Source organism: Sinocyclocheilus grahami, unplaced genomic scaffold, assembly GCF_001515645.1.
Source record: "Sinocyclocheilus grahami isolate Dianchi unplaced genomic scaffold, SAMN03320097.WGS_v1.1 scaffold287.1, whole genome shotgun sequence".
Taxonomy (NCBI): domain Eukaryota; kingdom Metazoa; phylum Chordata; class Actinopteri; order Cypriniformes; family Cyprinidae; genus Sinocyclocheilus; species Sinocyclocheilus grahami.
Genome location: NW_015505466.1, coordinates 768726 through 794347, shown reverse-complemented (window position 1 = coordinate 794347; position 25622 = coordinate 768726). Strand labels below are relative to the sequence as shown.

General features: G+C 35.8%; 1 protein-coding gene across 1 annotated transcript in view; it reads right to left on the bottom strand.

The window, feature by feature from the left end:
* LOC107600602 (microtubule-associated serine/threonine-protein kinase 4-like) overlaps positions 1-22421 on the bottom strand; it is a 69258-nt gene extending 46837 nt beyond the window's left edge. The window contains exons 1-2 of the mRNA XM_016292536.1: positions 22279-22421; positions 5962-5993 (exon numbers count right to left, since the gene is read on the bottom strand). Coding sequence (XP_016148022.1) covers positions 5962-5993; positions 22279-22421 — 175 coding nt within the window. The remainder of the gene's footprint in view (positions 1-5961; positions 5994-22278) is intronic.
* Positions 22422-25622: the final 3201 nt, after the last annotated feature.

Below are 25622 nucleotides of genomic sequence, written 5' to 3'. Positions count from 1 at the left end.
TATATTTTCCAATAATGTAAGTTTTGTGTTTTTCATTAAATTCATAAAAAAAATTTTTTTTTTGATAAAATCACACTGCTACTCATGTAATATAGTAGCTGAGAAGGAAAAAAAAAAACGGAAATATAAATATTACAGGAAAACCAATTTATGCTTACAATTAAATTACAAATGTTGCATTGGCAACTAATTGAAATAAGATAGTAAACGGTTTAAATTGAAATACTAAAACAGAATATACTAAAATACTATAAAAGAAAATACTAAAACTTTGTTTACTAAAACAGAAATTAAAAAATATTTTTAAAATAATAATAAAATGACAAAAACAGCAAAATTACTAAAACTTCAACTAAAATTAAAATTGTAAATATAAAACCTAAACCTAACCACCTAACACCCTAGTAACCTCATATTAACACATCATATCATTGTGGTTCCAAGTTAAAATAAAATTACACGAAAATTAGAAATGTTACCATGGCAAGTAGCCTAAATGAAATGCAAAGTGAAACGATAGAAGTTTAAGTACTAAAATTACTAAAACTAAAATCTATATAGAAATCTCACAATTTTCACCATTTGCTAGCTAGCAAAAATGTAATTATGTTATACATTTATAAAAGCTACTTTATTTGTAGTAAATACATTTTATTAAAAATAAATAGATAAGGTTTTAAAAGTCAAAACACATCTCAGGGCCATTGACCTGCTGCTGCCGATGCTGATGCATAAACGGGTGACTCATTTCTAATTAACATTCAGTAAACACCTCTGGAGAGCATGACCTGAGTGTCCATAACCTCCCCATCCACCACGTCAACTACATCCCACTGTTGATTGAGCCCAGTCACATGACCATTGCATTGACTCACTCCCTCTCAGAAACAAACGGACAACCGTAACAGCACATTCATCACACAATGCCCCTGCCGTCATCACAGCAGCATGCCATAAATCATAAACGCAAAAGGCCAATAAAATTCATTGACATGTTTTTTTTCTTCTAATTTGTTTCTGACAGGTTGAGACATATTGAAGATCTATCACATACATCCAAACGAGAGAGCATAACTGACGGAAAACGGGTATGATGAGCATGTATTTTCAGAGACAGTTTTCTCATAAATAAATATTTTGAAAAGAACAGTGTACATAGGAGGTGAGCATTGCGGAGTGAAAAAAAGTGTGACATGTCTGAAACAGGATATGTAAACCAGCAAACAAAAATTTTTTATTATAGAAGTACTTGAAATATATTTTGTACATTTGCCACAAATCACTTCTGAACTTCAGTTACTGTGTGGGATGGATGGATAAATAAATTTGTGTCATAAGTAGAATAAAAAGGGGGAAGAAACACACCAAGGTGGTATGGGGTCAATCAAACAATATGTATTGTATATTTTAAGGTAAATTCCTAATGTTACTTGTTTCAAACTAAAAACTACTATTCCACAACCTGTGATTTTGTGATCTTGGTAAAGTACAGATTTGCACCTTCACATATGCCTGACAGGTCAACTGACACCAGACACAGTCATCAGGGTCACCATAAAAAAAACTGCCAACTGTCATGGTTTCTAAATATAGAAAATTAAATCTCTGACCTATTACAAACACAAACAGCCACAACCACCACCACCAAACATACATATAAACATATGGCAGACCCTTTTTGATCTATCATTATCTTGACTCCTCCAAACTTTACTGATAAGAGTATTAAACAATTCTTGTGTTTAATGCCTATAATACCTAGGCTTAAAACTATAGGGCTGTCAATCAATCTTATTAATAGAATTAATTACACAACATGTGATAAATTAACCTGAAATGTTAATGGTTTTAATTGCATCGTTTCTTTTTATCATTAGTGTTAAATTAACAGCCCCAATAAAGACCTTTTTGATGCAGACCAGAGATCCATCTGTCCATTCATTTGGTTGCGGGGACAGCAGGCTAAGGATGTCCTTTTCCCTGGTCACTTCCTCTAGCTCAACTTGGGGGATCCCAAGGCATTCACCTGGCCAGCCGATATATATAATCTCTCCTGGGTCTGCCCTGGGGTCTCTTCCTTGTTGGACATGCCTGGAACACTTCCACCAGAAGTCATCTCAACTGGCTCCTTTAAATGGTGTGGAGCAGCAGCTCTATTCTGAGTCTCTCCTGGATGTCCGAGCTTCGCTGCCTGTCTCTCAGGGTCAGCCCAGACACCAGAGAAAACTAATTTCAGTCGCTTGTACCCACAAACGTATTCTTTCAGTCATTACCAAGAGGCTCATGACCATAGGTTGGAGCACATATTGACTGGTAAATTGAGAGCTTTTCCTTCAGGCGTTGCTCTCTTTTCACTATGACAGCCTGCTCTGGTACAATGACCACTTTACTGCTGCCACCACACCAATCAGACTGTCAATCGCATGCCCCAACCTACCAACACTTGTGAAAAAGACCTCAAGGAACTTCTCTACCCGCCACTACGCATTCAATTGCAAGCGGCCCAGGTAAACACTGAAGTTCACAGCCCGATGAAGCCATCAGGATGATATCATCCACAAAAAGCAGAGATGGCATCCTAAGACCCCCAATACTAGACACCCTCCACCCCTCGGCTTTGCCTTCAAGTCCATTAATATATCCATCCATTTCACTATGAAGAGCCAAAAATCGCACTTGATTAAAGGGCTTGGGCAGAAAACAAATGTTGCATTATTTCCAACTATATTATATTAAAATGTTTCTATAAAATAATATCGCATACAGTACATACATTCATGTACAAAAGTATTGGGAACAGCCCATTACACCAACAGGAACTTTAAAGATATAGTTCACCTAAAATGTACTGAAAAATTTACTTACTGTCAACCCATCCTAAATGTATACAATTTTCTTCTTTCCGATGAATACAATCAGAGTTATATAAAAAAAAATCCTGTCTCTTGCCAGCTTTATGAGTGAATGGGGGTCGAGCACATACAGCCAGAATGAAAATACACAATATGTCACAATATGTGCCTGTGGGCTCTCCAACCTTGTTCAAAAGTATCTGAGTATTTACTGACAGTAGAGAACATTATGAGTGAAGATAACCTAACATTCAGAGGGAATGCAGCGATTGACGGACCTAACTGATCACTTTTAAAGCTGTGTTTATGTTTCAAAATGTCATGGATACATTATTAAATACTTTGTGAAGAGACATTTAACCAATGCTATGTTGACAACACTTAGTCAAGAGAGGAAAACAACAACAACAAGATAAATCACCAGTAAGATGTTTTGAATTTTGCAATTATTTCTCCTGGACATTAAATGGGATTAAATGGAGACTTTTGGAAAGGCATCCTGTTTCTCGTATTTTTGTAAAGACCTTAGTTCTCTTACATATACCCCTTCTAGAGTTTCAGAAGAGATATTAACAATGTCACAGCACGTGCTCAGATACCTAAGCCTGCACTCAAATATCAGCTTTTCTTGTAAGCTCAGAAAGTCTTCATCTCATCTGTCCCAAACCAAAATATGAGCTATACCATCCACATTCATTTTAGAGCTCAATACTCTTACTTTATGCCAGTCAACAGTTTAAAAAATTTTTTTATTCAATTTATTTTGTATTATTTTTTTATGTTTATAGATAAGGTGAGATAAAGTGAGATAAACGCACGAAGAAGATGAAGGTTAATGCAAATAGTCTTTAATAAATCCACACAAGGGTAAATCCAGGACAGAACAGGCATGTAGGAATGTAGTAGGAACATGTAGGAACGTAGCAGACCGGACAAACACTAACTGAACAGACAGGGACTAAAGTACATTCGTAAACGAGGATAATAGACAAGACACACCTGAACTAAATGACATAATCAATGGGAGACAGAAACTAGGTCACACAGAGCACATGAGGGATGAAAACAACAAAAACAATCCAGGTGTGTGACAATATATTTATAATGCTTCTCCTAAAAATTCTAAGGAACTTGTTTGAAAATCCAAACCAATGGCTAGGGTGTAACGCACGGATTGGTTTATTTGAACTGTCAGTAATATAAGTTTGTCCTGTTACTCAAGACTCCCTCATAGAAATCAGAGAGTGAAGGTTTCATTAATAAATGCATAAAAAGCAGGGAGTGAAGTTTTCATTATTAAATGCAACTGATGAGTATGCATCCTATAAAGAGACGCGAGTAAACAAAGCTTTAGTTCATATTATAAAACCCTTCAAAGATGAAAAATGAAAATGTCATCATTTTCACGCCTTCACCTGTATAACACCCATGAAGGTCAAATATTCACTTCAGTTTACATAGAGAGTTCAATAATCATTGGGGGAAGTCGTGGCCTAATGGTTAGAGAGTTGGACTCGTAACCCAAAGGTTGCAGGTTCGAGTCTCGTACCGCCAGGGATTGTAGGTGGGGGGAGTGAATGTACAGCGCTCTCTCCCACCTTCAATACCACGACTGAAGTGCCCTTGAGCAAGGCACCGAACCCCCAACTGCTCCCCGGGCACCGCAGCAAAAAAAAAAAAAAAGGCTGCCCACTGCTCCGGGTGTGTGTTCACTGCTGTGTGTGTGCACTTTGGATGGGATAAATGCAGAGCACTAATTCCGAGTATGGGTCACCATACTTGGCCACTTCACTTTTCATTCTAGGTCATATCCTGATTTCAATTTCAAGTAACTATAAAGCCCTACCATAAATGTTGCAACATGTAGATGACAGTTTACTGAGGGCCCAGTTCAGATGACAGTAAAAGATCTTATATTTCAAATGTCTGGTCACTGCCAAAGTTCAAGATAGCTGTGTGATGACTCGGCCTATGCAAGAGATTGCCTGGAAGCCTTGAGCTCAACATGATGGAGTAAACAAAACTCAGTGGTATTTACATGTATTCCATTACCATTTTGTAATCAATATCAACTGCAATTTCTAAAAAATTGTTTTATTTCATATTATTTGTATGCAAATGTGCAACTCCAAAAATAAACAAATAAATAAATAAAAATATGAATGCAAGCCATGCTTTAACAAGCAAATCCTTTTATGTGGATGTAAGGACAACAAAATAACTTTTTACTCATCAACTTGCATAAAGAAGCTCGACATGGGAAGTAATTGGGAAAGTAATTTACATAAAACTGTTATTTTCAGAAATTTTGCTAACTAGGCACGTTTCACATCTTTTTCTCTCAAAATCTTCAAGCAAAAAAATAAAAAAAATAAATTATGACCAAGAGAACGATATGCTTTTTTTTCCTTTTAATAATGAAATCTAGTAATTCTCTGTAAAACAAAGCATGTAAGATTTTATTGCACTTATGATAAACAGATTATGTCATTTTAAAATTTTCCATCAATTAAAAGTAGGCTGTGATTGAGTCCTACACTGCCTCAAGGTCTTAGGTCACTCCTACATTTTCCAACACATTCATTTAAAAGTTTCTTTTTGGAAAGATGCATTTTCAATGTTTTAATGGCTGGATGATGGCAAAGTATACAACAGCATAACCCACTGAACAAATCAGAAGTATATTCCTCACAACCATCTTAATGGTACCTACCCTACAGAAGCCCATTCCATTTTCTTTTTATCTCACAATTTGGAGAGAAAAGTCAGAACAGCAAGATATAAATTCAGAATTCTGACTTTTCTTCTCAGAAGTACAAGTTTGTACATCTTAAAGTTTTAAATTCACGATTACAGGTTAATGTAACAGAATTATGAGAAAAAAAGTTTATATCTTACAATTCTGAGATATTATAAAATATATAATTGCAATTAATTGAATTGTTAGATTAAAAAGTCCTTTTTTAAATTCTGTTGTGGAAATACTACCCTGACTCTGTTCTGTAGATGAAAAAATATATATAAAAAAATCTTTAAAAATGTTATTCTGGTTTATGTCTAGGCTCAATTTTGTGTCATGTTAAATTTAAGACAAAGTAGATTTACTCACAAACTTCCTCGTCTGGGAAGGCTGAGCTCTTTCTGTAAAAAAGCACAAAAAAAAGAACAACGTTCATGACTGAGTAGATTAAAACACACACACACACACCATTTATAATATTAAGAAACATTTCATGCTTAAAGGTGATGTGTGTAATAATTTGAATGCTAAAATCATAACTCCTGTCCAAGTTGGATGTGCAACTTGGGCACCCTGACAGCCAATTACCAGCCGTCTTTGCTTAGTCACTCAACGTCAGTGAATGCTAACAGGTGACCCAGATTTTAATGGTAACCCCAGTGGTGCCAGCGGTGACCTAGATTTCTGGCTCTCTAGATCCATTCAGTCCCAAAGACAACATGAATATTTAACCCCTGCACTCACGCAGCCCTCAGCTCTGACTGTATGTGAAAGTCAAACATTTGTAAGAGTAGTTCTGAATACACTATACTTTTCAAATGTTTGAGGTCAGTAAGGTAAACTTGGGGTTCTCTTATGCTGACCAAGGCTGCATTTATTTGATCAAAAATATAGTATGTTTTTAAGGCAATTTTCAAGGGAGCTCAAGAACACATTTATCATTATCATCTTTTCATCATTAATAGATAATAGAAAAATGCAAAGAACAGCATTTACTTAAAACTGAAATCATCATTATAAATATACTGTTACCTTAGATCAATTTAATGCATCATTGCTGCCTAAATGTAATTGTATTAATTTCTTTCAAACTACTACAAAAACAACAACAATATCAATTACTGACTTACTGACTTTTTAAGCGGTAGTGTATATCTAATCATAGGAATGGATTTGCTCTGTGTTACTGTGGAACCATAAATCTGCATATCCATAGTAGCAGAAACATAAAAACTAATAATCCGTTTTAGATTATTGGTTATTTCTCAGTTATACATGGTTATTTCTTAAAACCTTCACCAAAGTGAAATAAACCTTTATAAAAAAAAAATCCTAACCTAATTTATTTATTAATTGATTGTTAGACTTGTGTAAATTGAAATTAATACAATATAGACTACCACATTCCCATTTGAGCATCTGTAGATGATCCAGTTATCATTCCTCAATAAGCATGTGCAATTGTCACAGAAGACCACAAGAGGGCATTTGAGCTGATATAATAACCGATACAATTTGAGACCTTTTTATGCAAAAACAGCTGATGTTTTGTTATACTACGCTCCAATATAAAATATGTATTACCATTACAAAGGGATAAAATCAGTAAAACACAGGTCTGCTATCTGTATATGACCAGAAAAGAATAGATGGAAAAAAGATGAATGTGTGTGTGAAAAGAATTTACAGTAGTTCCAGTCACAACATTAACACACAGATGTCTTGAATAAACCCAGTAATCGGGTAACTTTCATAAAGTGATTATGATTATATTTTTAATCGGTAGTTTGTCATTTATACTACTTTTTTATTTTTAATTAACCATATCACCTCTGTTCCTACATCATACTGATTAACAGAAAAAGATTTCATGTGTCCAGCATAAAATGCATATATTCCAGCTGGACTACTGTTTCCAAAAATGGGATGTCACATTTCCAGCAGCAGCTAGTTCTGAACTTCTGATGTGCGACTGTGACTTCAAGCTCCGCCGTATGGTGCTGCAGCATCCTGAGAAACCGTAGCCTCACGCTTCTCAAAAATAATGAATGAAAAGGAGCGCTGGAGCTGCTGCAGAGCACAGCAGGGAACAGCAGTGAAATGGTGCGACTCTAGCAGAGTTTACCCATGAATTCAACACTGGGCAGGCTCAACATGAATATATGCATTACTATTCACTCTCAAAGCTACTAGGAAAGATGTGTCTATGGAAAGTCGGGAATGACTGAATTATATTGCCATCATGTTTCAGTGGAATTCCTAAAAAAAAAAAAAAAAAAAAAAAAACTCATGGTGGAAAGTTAAAGAGGATCACACTATGAACACTGTGAGGACGTGGAAAAGATCCATACTGCATAAGATGCATAAAGACTATTTACAACAGACATGCTATCTGACATTACAAGATATTTAACATGAATGTTACATTTTTATAATGATATTTTATTTTAATGCACTTTTTTATTTCAACATTACATTTTTATTTTTTTATTTTGAAAGAGGTTTCTTATGCCCACCAAGGCTTCATTTACTTGATCAAAAATGCAGTAAAACCAATATTACCTTACTGCCTTTACTGTCATCAATTTAATGAGTCATTGCTGAATAAAAGTATTAATATCTTTAAAAAAAAATTATTTTGAAGATGAGACCAAATATTTCTCTCTTATGTTTTTAGATACAGATGTAGATCATCCTTCATCTTTTAACAATGAATAAATTAAATATGAGATCAGCAATACAAGGTCGTGGTGCCTTTAAACATAATGTTTCAGGTAATGACAGACAGCCAACTTCAAACCATCCCTAAGTGTTTGAAGACATCTACCTTCAGTAATTCCAATGCAAAACTCCAATCTACAGTTGGCAAAGCAGCCCAGTAACACAGCTCCTCTTATCTGACATAAAAAACAGTAAAACATCTATCTACTATCTTAAACATCTCTGCATTTTTGCATGTCCAGACCATGACACGAAACTTCCTAATGTTCCAGCTACATCAAAGCTTTAGTGATACTGTTTTAAAGACCTTGCCATGATAGCATATTAATAATTCCTTTTGAATTTGCTGCATTTCTGCACCATCTCAAGATCAAAAGTGGGCAGTGTGAAATGCTGACTTGTATCTGTAAGGGCTTCCCCGCTCATTCTTCCCGCATTTTTCTTCCCTTCCCAAAATAGAAAAGTGATGGAAAAAAGTTTAACCGGCTCTATCATCAGTTATTTGCCAAAATGACAGTGGTGCTGAGACCGCCGGTCAAGAGAAACAATGTTCCCATTATGATTTATGATAAAATAAATACTTTAACTGCAAAGACAAAGCAATCAGAGTGACTCACTCTTTACAATGGCAAGGGAAATCTGCAACATTTCCTGCTTTAGACTCCACAGTGTTTACCAAATGAACAATAAACTAGCATAATCTGCAAGCATTAAAGGGACAGTTCAGCAAAAATAGGGGGAATTTCTTTTTTTAACTTTATGTACTCTCCCTTTTACAAACCTGTATGACTTTCTTCCATGCAACATAAGATATTTTGCAGAATTTTTTTCATGTAATAAAGATGGATGATTTACACTGGTAAATTTTTCATATTATATTGTTTATATTAATTATATTGGCTCATATTATTGCTTTCATTGAATAAACATTAGTCTGTTTCTCAAACCTATTGTATGGCTTCAGGAGACTGAATATGAATATATTCATATGACTCCTGGTTGAATATGCCAGGAGTCATATGGACCACTGTAATGATTTTTGGAGGTTGATGGAATAAACCACCATCAGTGGCATATAATTAAAGTTACTACATACAACAACAAAAAAAGCTGCAAGCAGGCATTACCAGGGTTCAAGCACTTTAAGGCATTTAAGTACATATGAAAAAAAGAAATTACATAATATTTAGCAAGCCACCTAACCACCTAAATCAATGATTTAAAGAGCATTTTTGGCAAATCCAGGTAATTTACCATAAAAACATGATTTTTAACGTTTGTGACTTATAACGCCAGCTGTGGTCCAATCTCCATAAAACTTTGCATGCTTCTTTCATGTGTCGTATGTGCTTACCCAGTTTTGTGAAGTTTTGAGTTTTCGTTTAGAATTTATAGGATTTGGGGAATATTTGACCACGCCCATTTTCTAAATTACCCTGCTATAGCTATCTAAAGGGTAAAGTTAAAATTTTTTTTATAATTATTGACCTAGAGAGTCCAGAGTATTGTACTGCAGTGTTTATTATTTTTAAAGGTTGAGTGTAAAACCTAGAAGTAGTTTCGCAAAAGTCGTTTTTTTTTTTTAATAATGTCAAATATTTAAAGAACTATGTGATTGACAGCAGTGGTCCTAGAGGCTAAGTTGTTCAAGATCTAGTGAGGAAGTAATGCCCCCGTTATAGCTTCCCAAAGTGTTAGGGGGAGAAGGGGAAGGGGAAGGGAAAGGGAAGAAAGAAGAAAGATTCTCGAAGTTGACCAAGCTAAAGAAAACCACAGAGGTAGGGGAGTGCACATTGTTCTTCCAGTAAAAAGGAAGAACTCTGCATTCAGCTGGAGTTTGTATTGGCCAGACAGAAGGTCAGTGGTCAGGGTACAAGGGCTGGGAAGTGCTATGGAGGTCAATCCAGCTAATAATGTGGTCATGGCACTCAGAGATCCCTCAGGGCCACAGACTAGTGTTTTCATCATCTGTAAAGGTCAGCTGACATGACAGGCTGAAGGAACGTGCCTAGCTTCCCTTCACACCATCATATCTGTTACCCTGCAGTATTTCATCCTCTTGTCTGGGCATTTTGATTCACCTAATTATTCTACACTGGGAAGGTCTGTATTATGTGGCATTTCTATATTCTAAATTTTTATTCATTTTATTCATCCATGCTTCTGTTCAAATTACATTTCTGTTTGCTTCCTCTAATCCAAAATAATAATATAATAATAATAATAATACTAATTATAAAAGAATAAGAACAACCAACCAGAATTTTCCAGAATAAAATAGTAATATGTAATATGCAAATATAAACGCTACATTCATCTGCACCGATATCCGATTCATCATAGGAGACTAATTTAGGTTGTGCAGGACAAAACAATGTCTAATTTCCAGGGAGAAAAAAAAATTCATCTTTTTCAAGTTCCAAGCAGAGGAAATTTTTTGATGTGGGTCATTTTACCTTGACAAGCTTTTTCTGATTTGGAACTCATTTGAAGTTCATTTAAAGTTTCCATTACTTGTTTCCTTTCAGTGGCACATCTGAAGGTAAAAATGCACCTCAGTGTCACAATCTAATTTCAACATTTCTAAAGTCCGGCTCCAATTATGTCAGTCAATCAAACCCACTTTTGCAATTTCTCCACTTACTTCATGAATGCTTTTTCAATCTCTCCACAAAGTCTTCTCTTACCTTCTGCAATCCCCCCCAATTTATGATTCTCCAACAGTCTAAGAAGCGTATGTGAAGAATTGTGTATTTACTGGCCAAGAGTCAGACTCCCACTGCTAGATTAACACTGTGTCAACTGTGCAGATAGGCAGCATATGGCACGCAGCGCATACAAATTTAACTTAGATGTGCTGATAACTTCCAGAAGAGCTGAACAAACTGTGCCGGACTGGTGGGCTTTTGATGTTGCCATGAATCTAGAAAGAACTCAAAACTACACAACATATCAGAACAAACATGCTGTTGCTGCAGTATTAGTATTTTAGTTGAATCCAGTATCAACAGTGTTTTATTAAATATGCTTTGTTTTTATTAACAAATAATAACAAACCAACATTATATTATATAAAAAGCAATTTTCTGAAAGCACCACAGGGCCGTTGCTTTACTTCTATTTGTCCACACATTACAAATAAATAAACAAATAAAATATCACCTTTAACTTTAAAAGCCCTTGTTTGTTCTCCAGAATTCATAATGAATGCACAGCACAGTATAGTGTCCAGTGCATAAATATAAAAAGCCAGATAGTTAACGTGTGATACATGCACATTAATAGTGTGGAAAATGAGAATTGACTGATGTGCCCATACGGGCACAAACATCTCTCAGACATTATCAATCACGCTTATTGAATTCTGATACATCATCATATATCATGCACAACAAAGCACTCTTGTCTTTGTCAGCCTTTGTGAATGTCACTAAGATTGCTCACTATACACATAAATCAAATATGGCGCCAAGTCATTCACAAAACAAACATTACATTACATTACAAACATATTAAATATACATGATATTAAGTGATTTTTCCATAAAGATATTTTAATGGCCTAGACCTTAAACACATACTACTTTATATAAAAAAACAATCCATATTCCTCAAGACTTCCAAATAATTACTTCCATGCAAAAGCAATTATATGTGCACCTTTTTTTTTATTATTAGATCAAGTCAAATGTGAAGCGAAGCTTAATACATCTAAACAAATGCAGGGAGATGACCCCATGAGACTTCTGAACACACATTCACTGCAACTGTAATTACAAAGCTAATATAGCACCACTACTGTCTATTCATTCTAATTACCTGCCAGTATCTACCGCCCATTTCAATATGTTCTGCTGACAACAATATCCTCAGTGGAACCAGCCAATCTTACAGGATACAGCCCGGAAGACCCATGTTTATTTGCTAAACAATATGTTTTAGTCTTTTTGAATTGCATTACTGAATCTAATGTCATAACAGGCAGAACATTTGGGCGGTAGTGAGAAAATTCTATCAATGCCTTGGAAAGTGAAAGATCTTTTTATATGGCATGTTGTTTAAACTGAGACTGTAACATTTCAATTTAACATTCTTCCTGACCAATTCACACCAACAAAATTATATAGCAAAACAGATCCCTGATGAAAGATACATTTTATTTACACAGAGACTTTTAACCTTTACATTTAACCCTTTTCTTTATTTAAAGGCTGAAATGTGAGGTCTACCATTGTATGAAACTTTTTCAAAGCTTTATTTGAACATCTAGGTTTTTGAACATTTCCAGCATTTTTTTAACAATACCGTGATAATCGTGATACTGTGATCATTTTGGTCACTATAATTGTGATAAGAAATTTTTAGATCATTTCATCTCTAGAATGATGACAGAATAAAATACATAAGAAATACAAATGGATGAATGAATAAACAAATGAGTTAAAATAATAAATAAAAATGAATAAACAATAGCAGAAAATACAAGAATGAACGAATGAATGTAAAAATACAAGAATGAGCGAATTAAAAAATACAAGAATGAACGGATGTAAAAAAAATACAAGAATGAGTGAATGAAATAAAAATTACAAGAATGTGCTAATTAACAAATACAATGAGTGAATGAAGAAAAAAACAATGAATGAGCGAATGAATGAGTGAATGATCTAACTGGGGGGAAAAACCTTGCTCTGTTGCTCTATTGTTGGACAAATACAGATTATTATTTTAGGAATTCTTTGAGTTACAATTCAAAGTTTTTGTGGCGAATATGCAATTGAGGTGTGTGAACAAGCCTTTAGATTTAAACTCCAACATAATTATACTCAACTGAAAGCTCTCCCAAACACAATTAGAAGTGACGCTGTGTGTTTAGTGGGTCTCAGAACAATTGCCCTGCATGCTGCAGCTACCTTCATGTAATTGACAAAGCAGCTAATTGACTCAACCTTCTCACCGACATCAACCTGTATAAATTTAGCCATGTAACACACTCACTTTCTCTGCTGTAGTGACAAATTCAACATTAACTCAATTCAGGAAGTTTCCTAACATAAAAGATGTCCCAATCCCCCCCAGTCTCCAGTTTATGATCTCATAACCTGAAGCAACAGAGCGTGAAACAGTGCACTGACATGCATTTGACTGACAAATGAAAACACTGTGTCCCACATGAAATCATACAGCAGAACTCTGATTCTTGTCCTCAGGGCAAACGGTCTTTTTGTTTTATCGCCAGCTGTGGTGATGTCCACAGCACACAGAGTTTAGAAACAAGTGTCCTTTCCCATGCCTAAACAAAGAAAAGACTATAAGAGTCTCTTTAATGTCACCATTTCACAAAGAGATTAACCGCCAATGGATGGATGACTAACTCACACAGCAGTTACTCCAAATACAATGTCTTGAAGGGATAGATCATACAAAAAAAGGAAATTCCATTTTTTTCTGCAGCAGAAAGTCATATTGGTTTGGAATACATTAGTGGCAATGCCGAACAACAATGAATACAAAAAGAGCAGAAGCAGAAACTTTTCAAAATCGTGAATGCCTCAGATAATTTCACAGTTATCACCAATAATACACAAATTACACACTAAGATGGAAAAGTCCAATTAATTGTTAAATTCATTCATTAAAAACATGAATTAAAAATGTTCTGAAATGATCTCAAACACAATCCAGCCTAAATACAATATTCAAAATAAAATAAAGAAATTATAAATAATGCTAAAAATATAATGAACTAAAATGCTGTCAAACATCTCACTATAAAGTGTTGTCAGAAACTTAATTGTTTTATTACAACTACCAAGAACTTAACAGTCTAACAAAGACAGCTTCCTTTAAAAAGATAATTTTCTTGTGTTCTATCAATTTTGTAAAGTTGCTGATCTTGTTTAAAAAGAAACTGACAAGTTCTGAAGGTATAAACTATGAAAAGACCGCAAAGTGCAAATATAGGTATTGGTTTCTGTCTCTCTGCACAGTGGCAAAACACACATTTTCAGTCTTCCAGTGCAGTATTTGGATGTTTCAGCATGCAAAGACACAGACTCTATTCTGTAATTCACCCCACATCCAAGTGTTCACATAAAAGCTACAAAACATGAAGCGGCAAACACCCATGCCCCGCATGGCTCTATATTCCATACCTGTAGCCCGCGTCTCCTCAGAATGCTGGACTCATCCATGCCAGAGAGGCAGAACGCATACTCTCTCATTCGCACTCTCGCTGTGTGTGTGCGCGTGTCTCACTGCTACTTAGCCATACTGCATACTGCTCCTACAGGCACGCTCCATCTGATCCGAGCAGATGCTAAAGATTTACATCAGAACTTATCTGATTGGAGGGGGCCGGTCAGCTGACATGTCGCTGTTTCGCTCTCTTTGAACTTCAGGACAATGTGCGAGCATGTATGTGTTTGAAGAGAAGAGAGGATGTGAGCATGTGAAAGAGAGAGAGCTTGTGAACGAGTGTTTAATGGAAGAGCAAGAGAGATGGGGAATGCAGGAGGGGCTAGAGAGGAGTAGAGAGGTAGGAGGGGTGAAGAACGGCAGCTTAAATTCAGTGTAAAATCCCATGAGGGCTGCCGATTCATTCCCCCCAAACAGGCACGTTCTGTGGCACCCGGAGTGACCGCTTGCAGAGAAAGAAGAGACAGGAAATCCTGTTGTGCATTGTTTTGCCAGCACTAAACAATGAGGCTGGTATCCTGTGTCCGGGGACCGAACCACATTCGGTCAATGGTGTTAGCGAGCTGATGTTGAGTGGTATTGAGTTCCTATTTGTCTTTCAACTGGAGCTGTAGATAAGGAGTCAGGAGTGAAGGTCAGAAGGCTTTGCGGTCATGGCCAGAGTGAACTGGGCAAAAATAAATGAGATGGGATCGCACAATGAGAGCACAGGGGTAGACGGGGCATCCTGTAACGGCTAGTTTGCAAGCACTTCCTTCATTATTGTAATGAGCCATAGCCGACAGGAAGACTTTTCCTTCCCTTCCAACATAAACAAGCTTGAACAATAAAACCTTTTCTATCAGATTCCCCATTTTAAACCAGCACTATCTCCATGTTTATGGCAGTAGCAATGTCTTTCGCAATTCTGTCTCCTTTCACATGTTTTTTTCCAGTGTTTTACGCAATGAGCTCTAGGCTTTTGGCAAATTGGCAAATGCATGCAAAAGTTTGTGAACACAAGACTGCATCCTGTGTGGCCGCCCCCAAAGAAACATATTTGATCAGGGTCAGGTAAACCAGGAACAGGTATAATTATAAGGGGTATCCTCAGTCAAAAATTAACTATTTTCCAAAACTGCCAATGACTGGTGACTTGAGAAAATGCACCCTATATAAAATAGTATATAATATATATCAGGGCTATTCAATTAGTTTCATTTGAGGGCCGGATTATTTAATTGAAAAGTTGAAGAGGGCCATGGGGGAGGGGGGCCGTCTCGATCTCTTTCTGGGGGGCCTATAAAATTAGAAATTAAATTTGAATGCATATTCAGCAGTAAAACAAACTAATATTACCAACACCTATAAAAAAACGTCAGTGCTGTCTGTCAGTCGATTAAAAAAAGGAACTAATTAATCAAATTTTTCTGTAATTAATCATGATTAATTGCATATTAATATATTGTCATAATTTCACATTGAACCTCCAAATTAATGTAGAAACAACCCATATTTTAAATATGTTTATTGGCATCTCTTTACTAAGTAGCCTATTATTAACAAAGGCCAGTTTTTTTATACCAATACTGCAACTGATGTCTCGATTAATTGAATTTCAATTTTAGGCATTAATTATAGCCATTCAACATTACAGTATATTTTTAAGATTTAGTAGGCTCTGAAAAATATAACTTTTAATTTAAGTGAACTTAAAACAATCTTCACAAACAGTTGAAGAGCTACTAGCGTGTTGTCTGAAGCGGCTCAGCACATGCGTACAGCAGAATGCGCAGCCTTTCAAACTGTACTCCATTTGATAATCCTCTTCGTCCAGTGTCTGCGCCATATCTCGCCAGAAGTTATGACAGATAACACTGCCTTTATACTCGTTGAAACTAGAGTTGTGGATATCTCATAATCCCCTCACACAAGTGCTTAATTGTCAACGCTGCCATCTATTGATGTTGCGGTCTTCGGTAGGTTGTTGTTGTAGCGTCTCTTGCTTTTCTTTTTCGGCTGTAAAACAATGGCCCAGGCCATTGATGCCACCTTGTGGACAAATTAATTAGTACAAAAACAATTCAAGGCGTACGTGCGACCTGTGTGTCCTCTTCCCTCGGGCCACCAATTGAATAGCCCTGATACATATATGTTGCACGTGCTACGAAAAAACTGGTCTGTGCGATGAATAGATTTACCACTGTAGCACGCGTGCGATACAGTTTTGCATGTTCATAACACAGCCGCTTAATAGTGTGAAGTGATTTCATTGTGCTTGTTTGTGTGTGTGAGTTTGATTATACTTGGTAGTTAGGGGTGTGCGATATGACGATTTTTGATCGTGGACGATTAAAATGTCTCCATGATCTGCTTTTGAAGAAATATCGTTGTATCTGCTACAGCGCACATTCTTTCAGCTGCAGTTCTGGTGCCTCCCTCCGTCTCAATATAATGTACAACGCCACATGCATTCACATCAGTGTTAGCTCAGCAGTAGAGTTACTCTCATGGGACACTGCACTTATGTGCAATCACAAAACTACATTATTTCCATCTGCTTTAAAGCAATACCGGTTAAACATTTAATTAACGTGCTGTTCTGCATGCGCTTTTTCTGAGTGCGTACTCATGAAGCGTGGCAGCGCGCTTACACTGAGAGCCTGTCAAAAAGCGCCTGATTATTGGACTAAGTTGTCTTGCGTGTCTGATTGATTTTGCATATAATACTGTCAAAATCACACAAGGTTTACATATAAACACAGTTGGTTAGGTCTAAAATGAAAGTAAACAGTTGAGAGAGAAACGCATGACGCTCTTAAAAGGGACAGTAGCTACTAAACATGCTGCTGACTGTCATTAAAGGGATAGTTCACCCAAAAAAATTTAACTTCTGTCATTATTTACTCACTCACATTTTGTCCTAAACCTGTATTAATTTCTTTCTTGAGCTGAACACAGAAGATATTTTGAAGAATGTGGGTAACCAAAGAGTAGCAGGTCCACACTGACTTTTACAGTAGGAAAAAAAATACCATGGAAGTCACTGTGGACCAGCAACTGCTTGGTTACCCACATTCTTCAAAATAACTAAGAAACTAATTCTGGTTTAAAACAACTTGAGTAAATGATGGTATAAAAATGAAACACTATGACAGATTTGAAAGACAGATGACAGAATTTTCATTTTTGCTGAACTATGCTTTTAATGTTAATAAAACGACAAAACACAGAAAAAAAATCACTCACTGCTCTTGACTGATGAACTTATCATCAGTCAGTTGCTTAAAAAAAAAAAGTATAATTGATGTATATAGTGCATCTAGTGTTTTATTTTAATATTTGTTCATTCAATTTCTTGAATGTTACTGCTAAATACTGTACTTGAAAATTAAAGCACTGTTTTTTTTATTTGTATTTTATGTGTATTTGTAATGTATATCTTTGTTCTTATTTTCAAAGAATTTTATCTTTGCTCACTTTGGCCTAAATGTCTGCCATTCTTTTTTTATTTTATACTTTGTTAAGGTGTAAGAGGTGTTAGGTTGCTGCACTCTTCCATTTTTAGCAAATTAAGAAAACTTTGTCTAAAAACAATTTTTGTGATGGTTTGTATTTTTTGTGCTCTGTATGGAACATCAGTGCCTGTTTAAGTGATGAACTCCATTACTTGTGTTTGTTTTCAGAAAACAGACTGAAATCATTGTTTTCATGATAACAGACATTTTATACTTGTGCTACAACTTTTTGGCCTGTGCTACAAAACTTTCAACCTCTGTAGCACCAGAGCTATGTGAAAAAAAAAGTTAACGTACAGCCCTGCCTGATATATATAATGCAAAATATAAACTATTCATTAAAAATTTGGCAAGATAGTTGGTTACATGTTATAAGGGACGCTATGCTGATTTTTGGCCTCATTTGGCTCTTACTGAATGTTAATTTTAGGGCCCAGTCCTACCTTTTCTCCTGCTAGTGCCGCCCCTGCATCTGACTCTGTAACAATACAAAGCTGGTTGAAAACTGGCGAACTTGTCCTTTAAGACTATTTGTTAAAGCAATCTTCCCCAACCAGTCGCTTTTGAAAATATGTTGTTTTGTACATCGTACTAGTCTCAGCAGCCACATGCTAAAATGTCCAGTTCTAATTTGACTGCTGTTACACAATTTCTAGGAGTCAGGACAGGGAGCAATTTATCTGGCAACACATTTGTGTTAACAACGAGCACTTTTAAAGAACAAATAATCATAGGATAAGTTTTCAAGGTACTCAACAAAGTACTCTTGTTTGTGGCACTCAGTAGCAAGTAGACAACATATTTATGAGCAGAATTATATTCCAATATGGTTTGGTAATTTTATAGCTATAGCAATAAAACAATGCCCAAAATAAGCTGCCAAGTGGACTAGACTTGATGCTAACAGTCAAAAGTCCAGCTATACATAGATAAACTATTATTTGGTAAGGCCATTGTGTGTACCATTTTGTACTAGCAACAACCCAGCTACCATGTTCCATCAACTTGACCACTGTAAGCTGGTATATGACCTGGTTTTTCCCAGTAAGATGCCCTAAAAAAACTAATGATCCCCAAAACCAGCTACATATCAGGAGTCAATATAGTGTGATTTCATGGGCAGCTGTAGTGGTATTTTTAAGGCATCCATTCGCCAATCTTTTTTTCTCCTGGAGTGTTATACAGCGGTGCAGTCTTATTAACATGTAGAGATGAAACTTTACGCGATGACCATCGTGCCAATCCCAATCGTCAATTTTACAGTCTGCTGTGTGTTTTTTTTCTTGCTCGCCCTCTCTCACACATTCTCTCACCTTCCCACACACTCACACTCTCTCGCTCCAACATACTCACAAACCTTCAGTCTTTCTCACTCATTCATTTCAATTCACCATGACTGCCGTGTGAATATTAAGTGGGTTCCCCCCAGTTCTCCTTGTTTCTCCAGCGAAGCTTGAACGATGCCAGTTACGGAGCAGCACAAAAGAGATTGACAGTTACCTGCAGAATATGTATGAAAATGATTTTAGAAGGTCAAACGTGTAAAAATGTAATAAACTCTTCTTCGTCAGCTCATCTACCACAGTTTGCCTGCAGGAGAACAGTGTTCATTTGGTGAGAGAATGATAAGAAGCATAATCTGACATTGGCATTTTAAAATTCTTTCAAACTGAGGCACAGAGCTTGGATTAAAATATGTCTCTTCTCTGCAGAGGAACAATTTTGGAAGATTATCCTGGGAGAATTAGTCCCGATTCAGCAAGTACAGTGAATGGTAGGAGAAGGGAACAATTACAACATTCCTTTTTAAAGTTATTTGTTATTTCTCATTCGGTTTTGGGTATGCTCCATGTGGCGGGGTATGAATGCAAACACTGAACTTCCTCAAGTGTATTCAAGGAAACGGTTTTCGACAACAAAGCTTTTTAACCCATGCAGGAACTGAAAACATAATTGGCTGGAAACCACTTCATTGGCAAAAGCGAAAACTCACACCATCACCCTTACTTCCTGTAGAACTGCAGGAAACACATTCAATGAGGGATACAGTTGAGTCAACCGCTGCATGCAATTTGCTACAACAACATCCTTTTGGTTTTGGAACATCATTGGATCCTAGAGTATTCCTCTGGCCAGGCTTTAGGAAGAACAACAAAATTCTAATTTCAAATTACGTGATCAATTGTGATAATTATTGGTGTCAAACATTTGAACAAAAATAAAATACATACACTTGATGCACGATAACTAATGAGGTTTGTATGTCGGTGAATAGACTTACAATAATTTTATGAGCATTTTGAAGCATCACAGTTTTAAGTGAATAGACTATCAATATAGAGACAGAACTCTTAAGTTTCATTAAAAATATATTAATTTGCGTTCCAAAGATGAATGAAACTCTTATGGGTTTGGAACAACAAGAGGGTGAGTAAATGACAGAATTTTCATTTTTGGGTGAATTATCCCTTTATAACTTCGACAACCCTAAGAAATACATTTTCCAATACATTAAAACACTTATTTATTTGTTTGCTTGTTTGTGTGTTCTCTCAAATCCCTTGTAGATAACTATAATCATGACCATTCTGTGGCTAAAATCCATCCTTCTCTACTTAAAGCCAATCAAAATTAGCCATGTTTTCTGACTACATGAATACCTTAGTGGAGCTACTACACTCTCAACATGTAAATTTCATTAAAAACTCTAAAGGTTTGTTATAAGATCTTGTGAGGATACAGCAGGTCAGTCCTATAACTCTTTGTTTGATAGAAAGTTCCAGGACCAACAAAGGATGCTTTGTACATAAATTACATTGTGCATCCTGTCTGATACTGGTGAAAATGAATATGGGGATAGGGAACAAGGGAGATGGGCAGTGCAGGGTCATGCTGAGGTCATCGCAGGTGAAGAAAGAGGTTTTGGCCAATGGTCATGACAGGATGTGAGAGACCTCTTTGTTCTCAGTGGGTGGGAGACTTGAGAGGCTTCCATATGAAAGTTTAAAGAGTCTAAAGGAAATGGAGAGATAGAGAAAGAGACGTAAAGTGCAAAGGGGCTTCAGAGGTGAGGGCAGAGGGGCCTGTGGTGAAGGTTGATTGAGTGACCTGTGAGGTCGGGCTCCGTTCTAGCCCATCTGAGTCTGTCAGGGACGTAAGGACATGAGCCAGAGGCCTGCGGAGACCAAACACACACAATGCTGCTTCACAGACCTGAAACCATTCCAGTCACAGTCCGTCCCACCAGACCTGATAACAGCACGCTTTAATTGACACATCAAACACCAAAGGCAAACCTGACGGCCACCACAGAGCACCTGCAGTACGAGTATCACATCAGAGCACATAATGACGTCATGCAATAGAATCAATTTCTTAAATATCATATTACATGATTGTGATGTTCAAATCAACATGTCACAATTAAGACCCTTGCCCTGGCATTATAAAATATAAGCAACATTGCCACTAATATTGCCACTGTTTTCTAAACCCATCCCATTAGATTAGATTCAAGCTTCAAAACATTAAGATTTTTAATAGCATATTTAAATTTCAGTAGCTAAAATGGCATTCAAGTTTGTGCTGTAGGTTTGATTCATTTGAGTCAACCATTTCAAAAGGTACATTTCAAAGAATCAATTTCAAACTATTTAGTAGCACTTTTAGGAAAATTGATATAGGCATACATTTCTGTTTATTGCTATACAACCGGTCAAAAGTTTGGAATAATTACACATTTTAATGTTTTTAAAAGAAGTCGCTTATGTTTACTGAGACTGCATTTTTTTTGTTAGAGTAATACTGTAAAATAACAGAACAGTTTCCTATTTTGATATATTTTAAAATATAAATCATTCCTGTGATGCCAATAAATGAATGCAGATATAATAAATAAATGCAGAAATAAATATGAGACTGATTTTCAAAAAAAAAAAACTGATAAAAAAAGAAATTAAAATGATTAAATATTCTGCATTGCGTTAATTTTGGGAAAACGGTGGGGAAATCATTTATATTGTTCATTTTTAAAATAAAAAATATATGTATGTGTGTATATATATATATATATATATATAAATTAGGGGTGTAACGATCCATTGATATAGATCGATACATCGATTAAATGTCTAACAATACGATGCATCGATGCCACATGTAAAATATCGATATCTGTAGTATAAATAGGCACCTTATTTTGACTGTCCACATTTTCACCAATGTCCGTCTATGCATTACCGCCAACGCTTGCATTCTCGTTCAAACTCACGTGTCGGGCCGATAAGACTGCCTGAAGGGCGAGCGTAAAAGAAGCTCGGGATTGTTGACGGGATTGTCGAGCACTTGTGAGAAGTTTTCAGCGTGCAGTGACATGCGCACACATCCAAAGCGCACGCATACAGACAGCCGCATCGACAGCACGCTGTCGATAATAATATATTATTATTATTGCAATACCTGCCAGCACTAGATAAAATAGTGAGTAAATTTGCACTTAGCTATATCATTTTTATTGCTTGTGTTCCAATTATATCTCACCATCTTGTAGCACTTTGAAGGTTGGAAAATATGACAAACAATGTCATTTCACCTGATGGTTAATGCAGCGATATTTCAGTAGCAAACCATTTTAAAATGGTACGGGTCAGCGAGTCAAGGGTTCAACATCCTAACTGCTCCCACTTCATCAGAAAGACAGTTCCCATTTAACTTCCGTCTCCCTGTGTACACACTGACATGCAGCATGTCTGTAATTCAATTCGGGTTTACTAAACGAGGCTTTCACCTCTCATAACCCTCTTGAGATGATTTTGAAAGTCAAGGAAAAACGGACATATGTACCACTCCAAAATGTGACAAGAAAAGACAAGACAAGACCACATAGAAGGTTATTTTAAGTCCTACTTAAAACATTGAACTTTAAACACAAATGGCAAGTGGCTATGGAGTTTTCAATGCCAAATGCTGATATATCCAGAGAGTTAGGTGGTAAATGACCAATGTAATGCTGATGTGTAAATAACAGAATTTCAATAAAAGCTACTTATTTATTTTTTAATAAATAATTTAAAAGAAAAAGTGTAGGTAATTTTAAAATGACCAAAATACCAACCAGTATGTCTGTAAATCAAACAACTGCATTAAAAGCACAAACATAAAACCTAAAAGGCTGTTGGTTTGAATGACGTTATTCTTCCTGCCCTGCGGTTCCGGCTCAGAAAACAGGCCAAGACAAAAGACACTGTTATCAGTAAAGGACATCTCTGGCCAAAATAATGAAGAGGGTCTCACGGCCACAAAACCTCAACATCAGGATTATGATGTCTTATCTCCATATCTGGCCAGGAGGAGTTGTATTGATTTCCTGTCAGAGTTAATCATGCTCAGGACAGATGAGATGCCATGACAAAAGCAGGTTAAAATTTCACACTGATCTAAGATCAGATTTTTGTCTTTCTTACAGTGGATCTGGCTAAGATTTGTTTGGCTCAACAGGTCCACAATCAGCATGAAAACACAAGGGCTTCATGGTGCACCATGACGAGTAGTAATGCTCGCTGAAGGGAGAAATAGATAGAGGTGGAGGAGAGGAGAGGACAAACCCACATGAAGTCAGGACATTGAACTATACTATTACAAACACAAAAACAATTTAAGTGGTTGAAAAAAACTCTGAACTACACAGATGGTGAAGTGCTGGCCGTGTCTCAGCAAACATCCACTATGACAAGTTCCTCTTGGATTTAAGCCAGGCAATAAAAGACCTCAAGCTCTATAACATCATCAAAGCAAAATATTTAATAAACATCCTTTTGTGTGAAATTGTAAAGTGTAAGACAACTAGAAATTTCTGGTCTGGTCCATGATAACGGTAATTTCTGCAATGGATGCACAACATAGAGGTTTGATTTTAGTTACTTATTATGCTACCATATTTTTACTTTTTTACTAAAATGTGCAGTGACATTTTCCAAAGCAACTTAAATAATGCAATTAACATCAAGCATGCAAAACAGCGCATTTTCTTTAAAAAATTTTTAAATGTTGTTAAAAATGACTTTTGATCTTTCATTCCTGTTCAGTTAAATTGAGAGGATTTGCTGTGAAGAAAGTGAAACTATTGTGTTTATAAAGGTTGTTAATAAATATTTTGTTTTATTTACTGGTATTTTACATTCCTTCTGAATGTGATTTACACACTGAATGTGACTTATCAGTGTTCTTTCTTTCTCTCTTTAAGAAAAAAAAAAAAAAAAAGAGGCAATTTTGACCTGGTGACTTACATTCACGTGCAACTTATTTTCTGGAAAATGCAGTATATATTCAGTATACAATATAATATACTAGGGCTGTGCAATATATCGAAATTATCAAAATATCGCAAATGTACATATCGCAATATGCATATCGCTACAGCTTGCAATATTTGGGGCCATGAACAAAAGACAAAGAGAAAATCACTCACTGATCTGACCTAAATAACTTTTGTAGCTTAAATAACAATCAGTGCATATTGAATTAAAAGAGTAAATTCTAAGCAGTTTTTAATTTTTCCTTTTTATTATTCAGTTCCTAAACTCATGTTAAAATGACATTTTTATGTAATGCTCGAGTAAAACACTACCGTTCACTTTCATAAGTTGTTGTAGGGGTGCATTCTTATTAGAATCAGAATGAGCTTTATTCACCACTTAAGTGTGTGCAAACACAATGAATAATATACTGTATACAGTTATTTGATTGTGTATATTTAACTAATCTTACAGTATTACCATTTAAAATGTAATCTTTAGGAAATCTATAAATGAAAATCTATTATTTCATACTGCATATTATAGGGTTGTGATTTCTTAATAAAACATAGAACTTGAATATTGTCTATTTACATAATAATCAGCTTTTAGGTTTAAACCAGTATTTTAGTACCAGTTAATCCCTAATTTACACCAACATTCTATTATAAACCCCAGAACTTTGGAGATCATAAATGATTTATTATTAATTTAATAAAATTGAATAATTTAGTTTTACAGTATTAACAATGATTGTAGTCTCTATGGTATTTTGCCTCAAACTATTGTTAACATCGCAAATTATTGTAAGGATAGAAGTATAATATGATGTATTATATTCATATATAATACAATATATAAATATAATTTATCCAAACATCTCCTTATAGCTCAGACAGGATTTGGTTACTGATGAAAATGTTCTCTAAGGGGATCTTTAACTCTGGTGACTCACTGTGACTCCCGCAGTGTCATAACTAATAAACAATCCCTTTGTAGTCGTCATTTGCATTCTACCCTGTGCGACTACCGCTGGATCCTAATAAAAACCACAATCGCCCTAAGCAGACCTGCCAAAAGAGCACAGAGTCGATTCAAAATCTTTCTAATAAACTGCATAATTCATCAGTTTCAGATATGACTGTGTTAGGTCTGCTGGGACAATTTGATTTATGGAGCACAAAACCCATAGTAAAGAAACTGAAGATAAAAAGGTGGTGGCCAGTTCTGAAAAGCTCTCCTAGCAGTTTGAACAGATTTATACATAACATGCTAAATAATATTTGGATGGATGGACAGATGGACGGACGGATGGATGGAA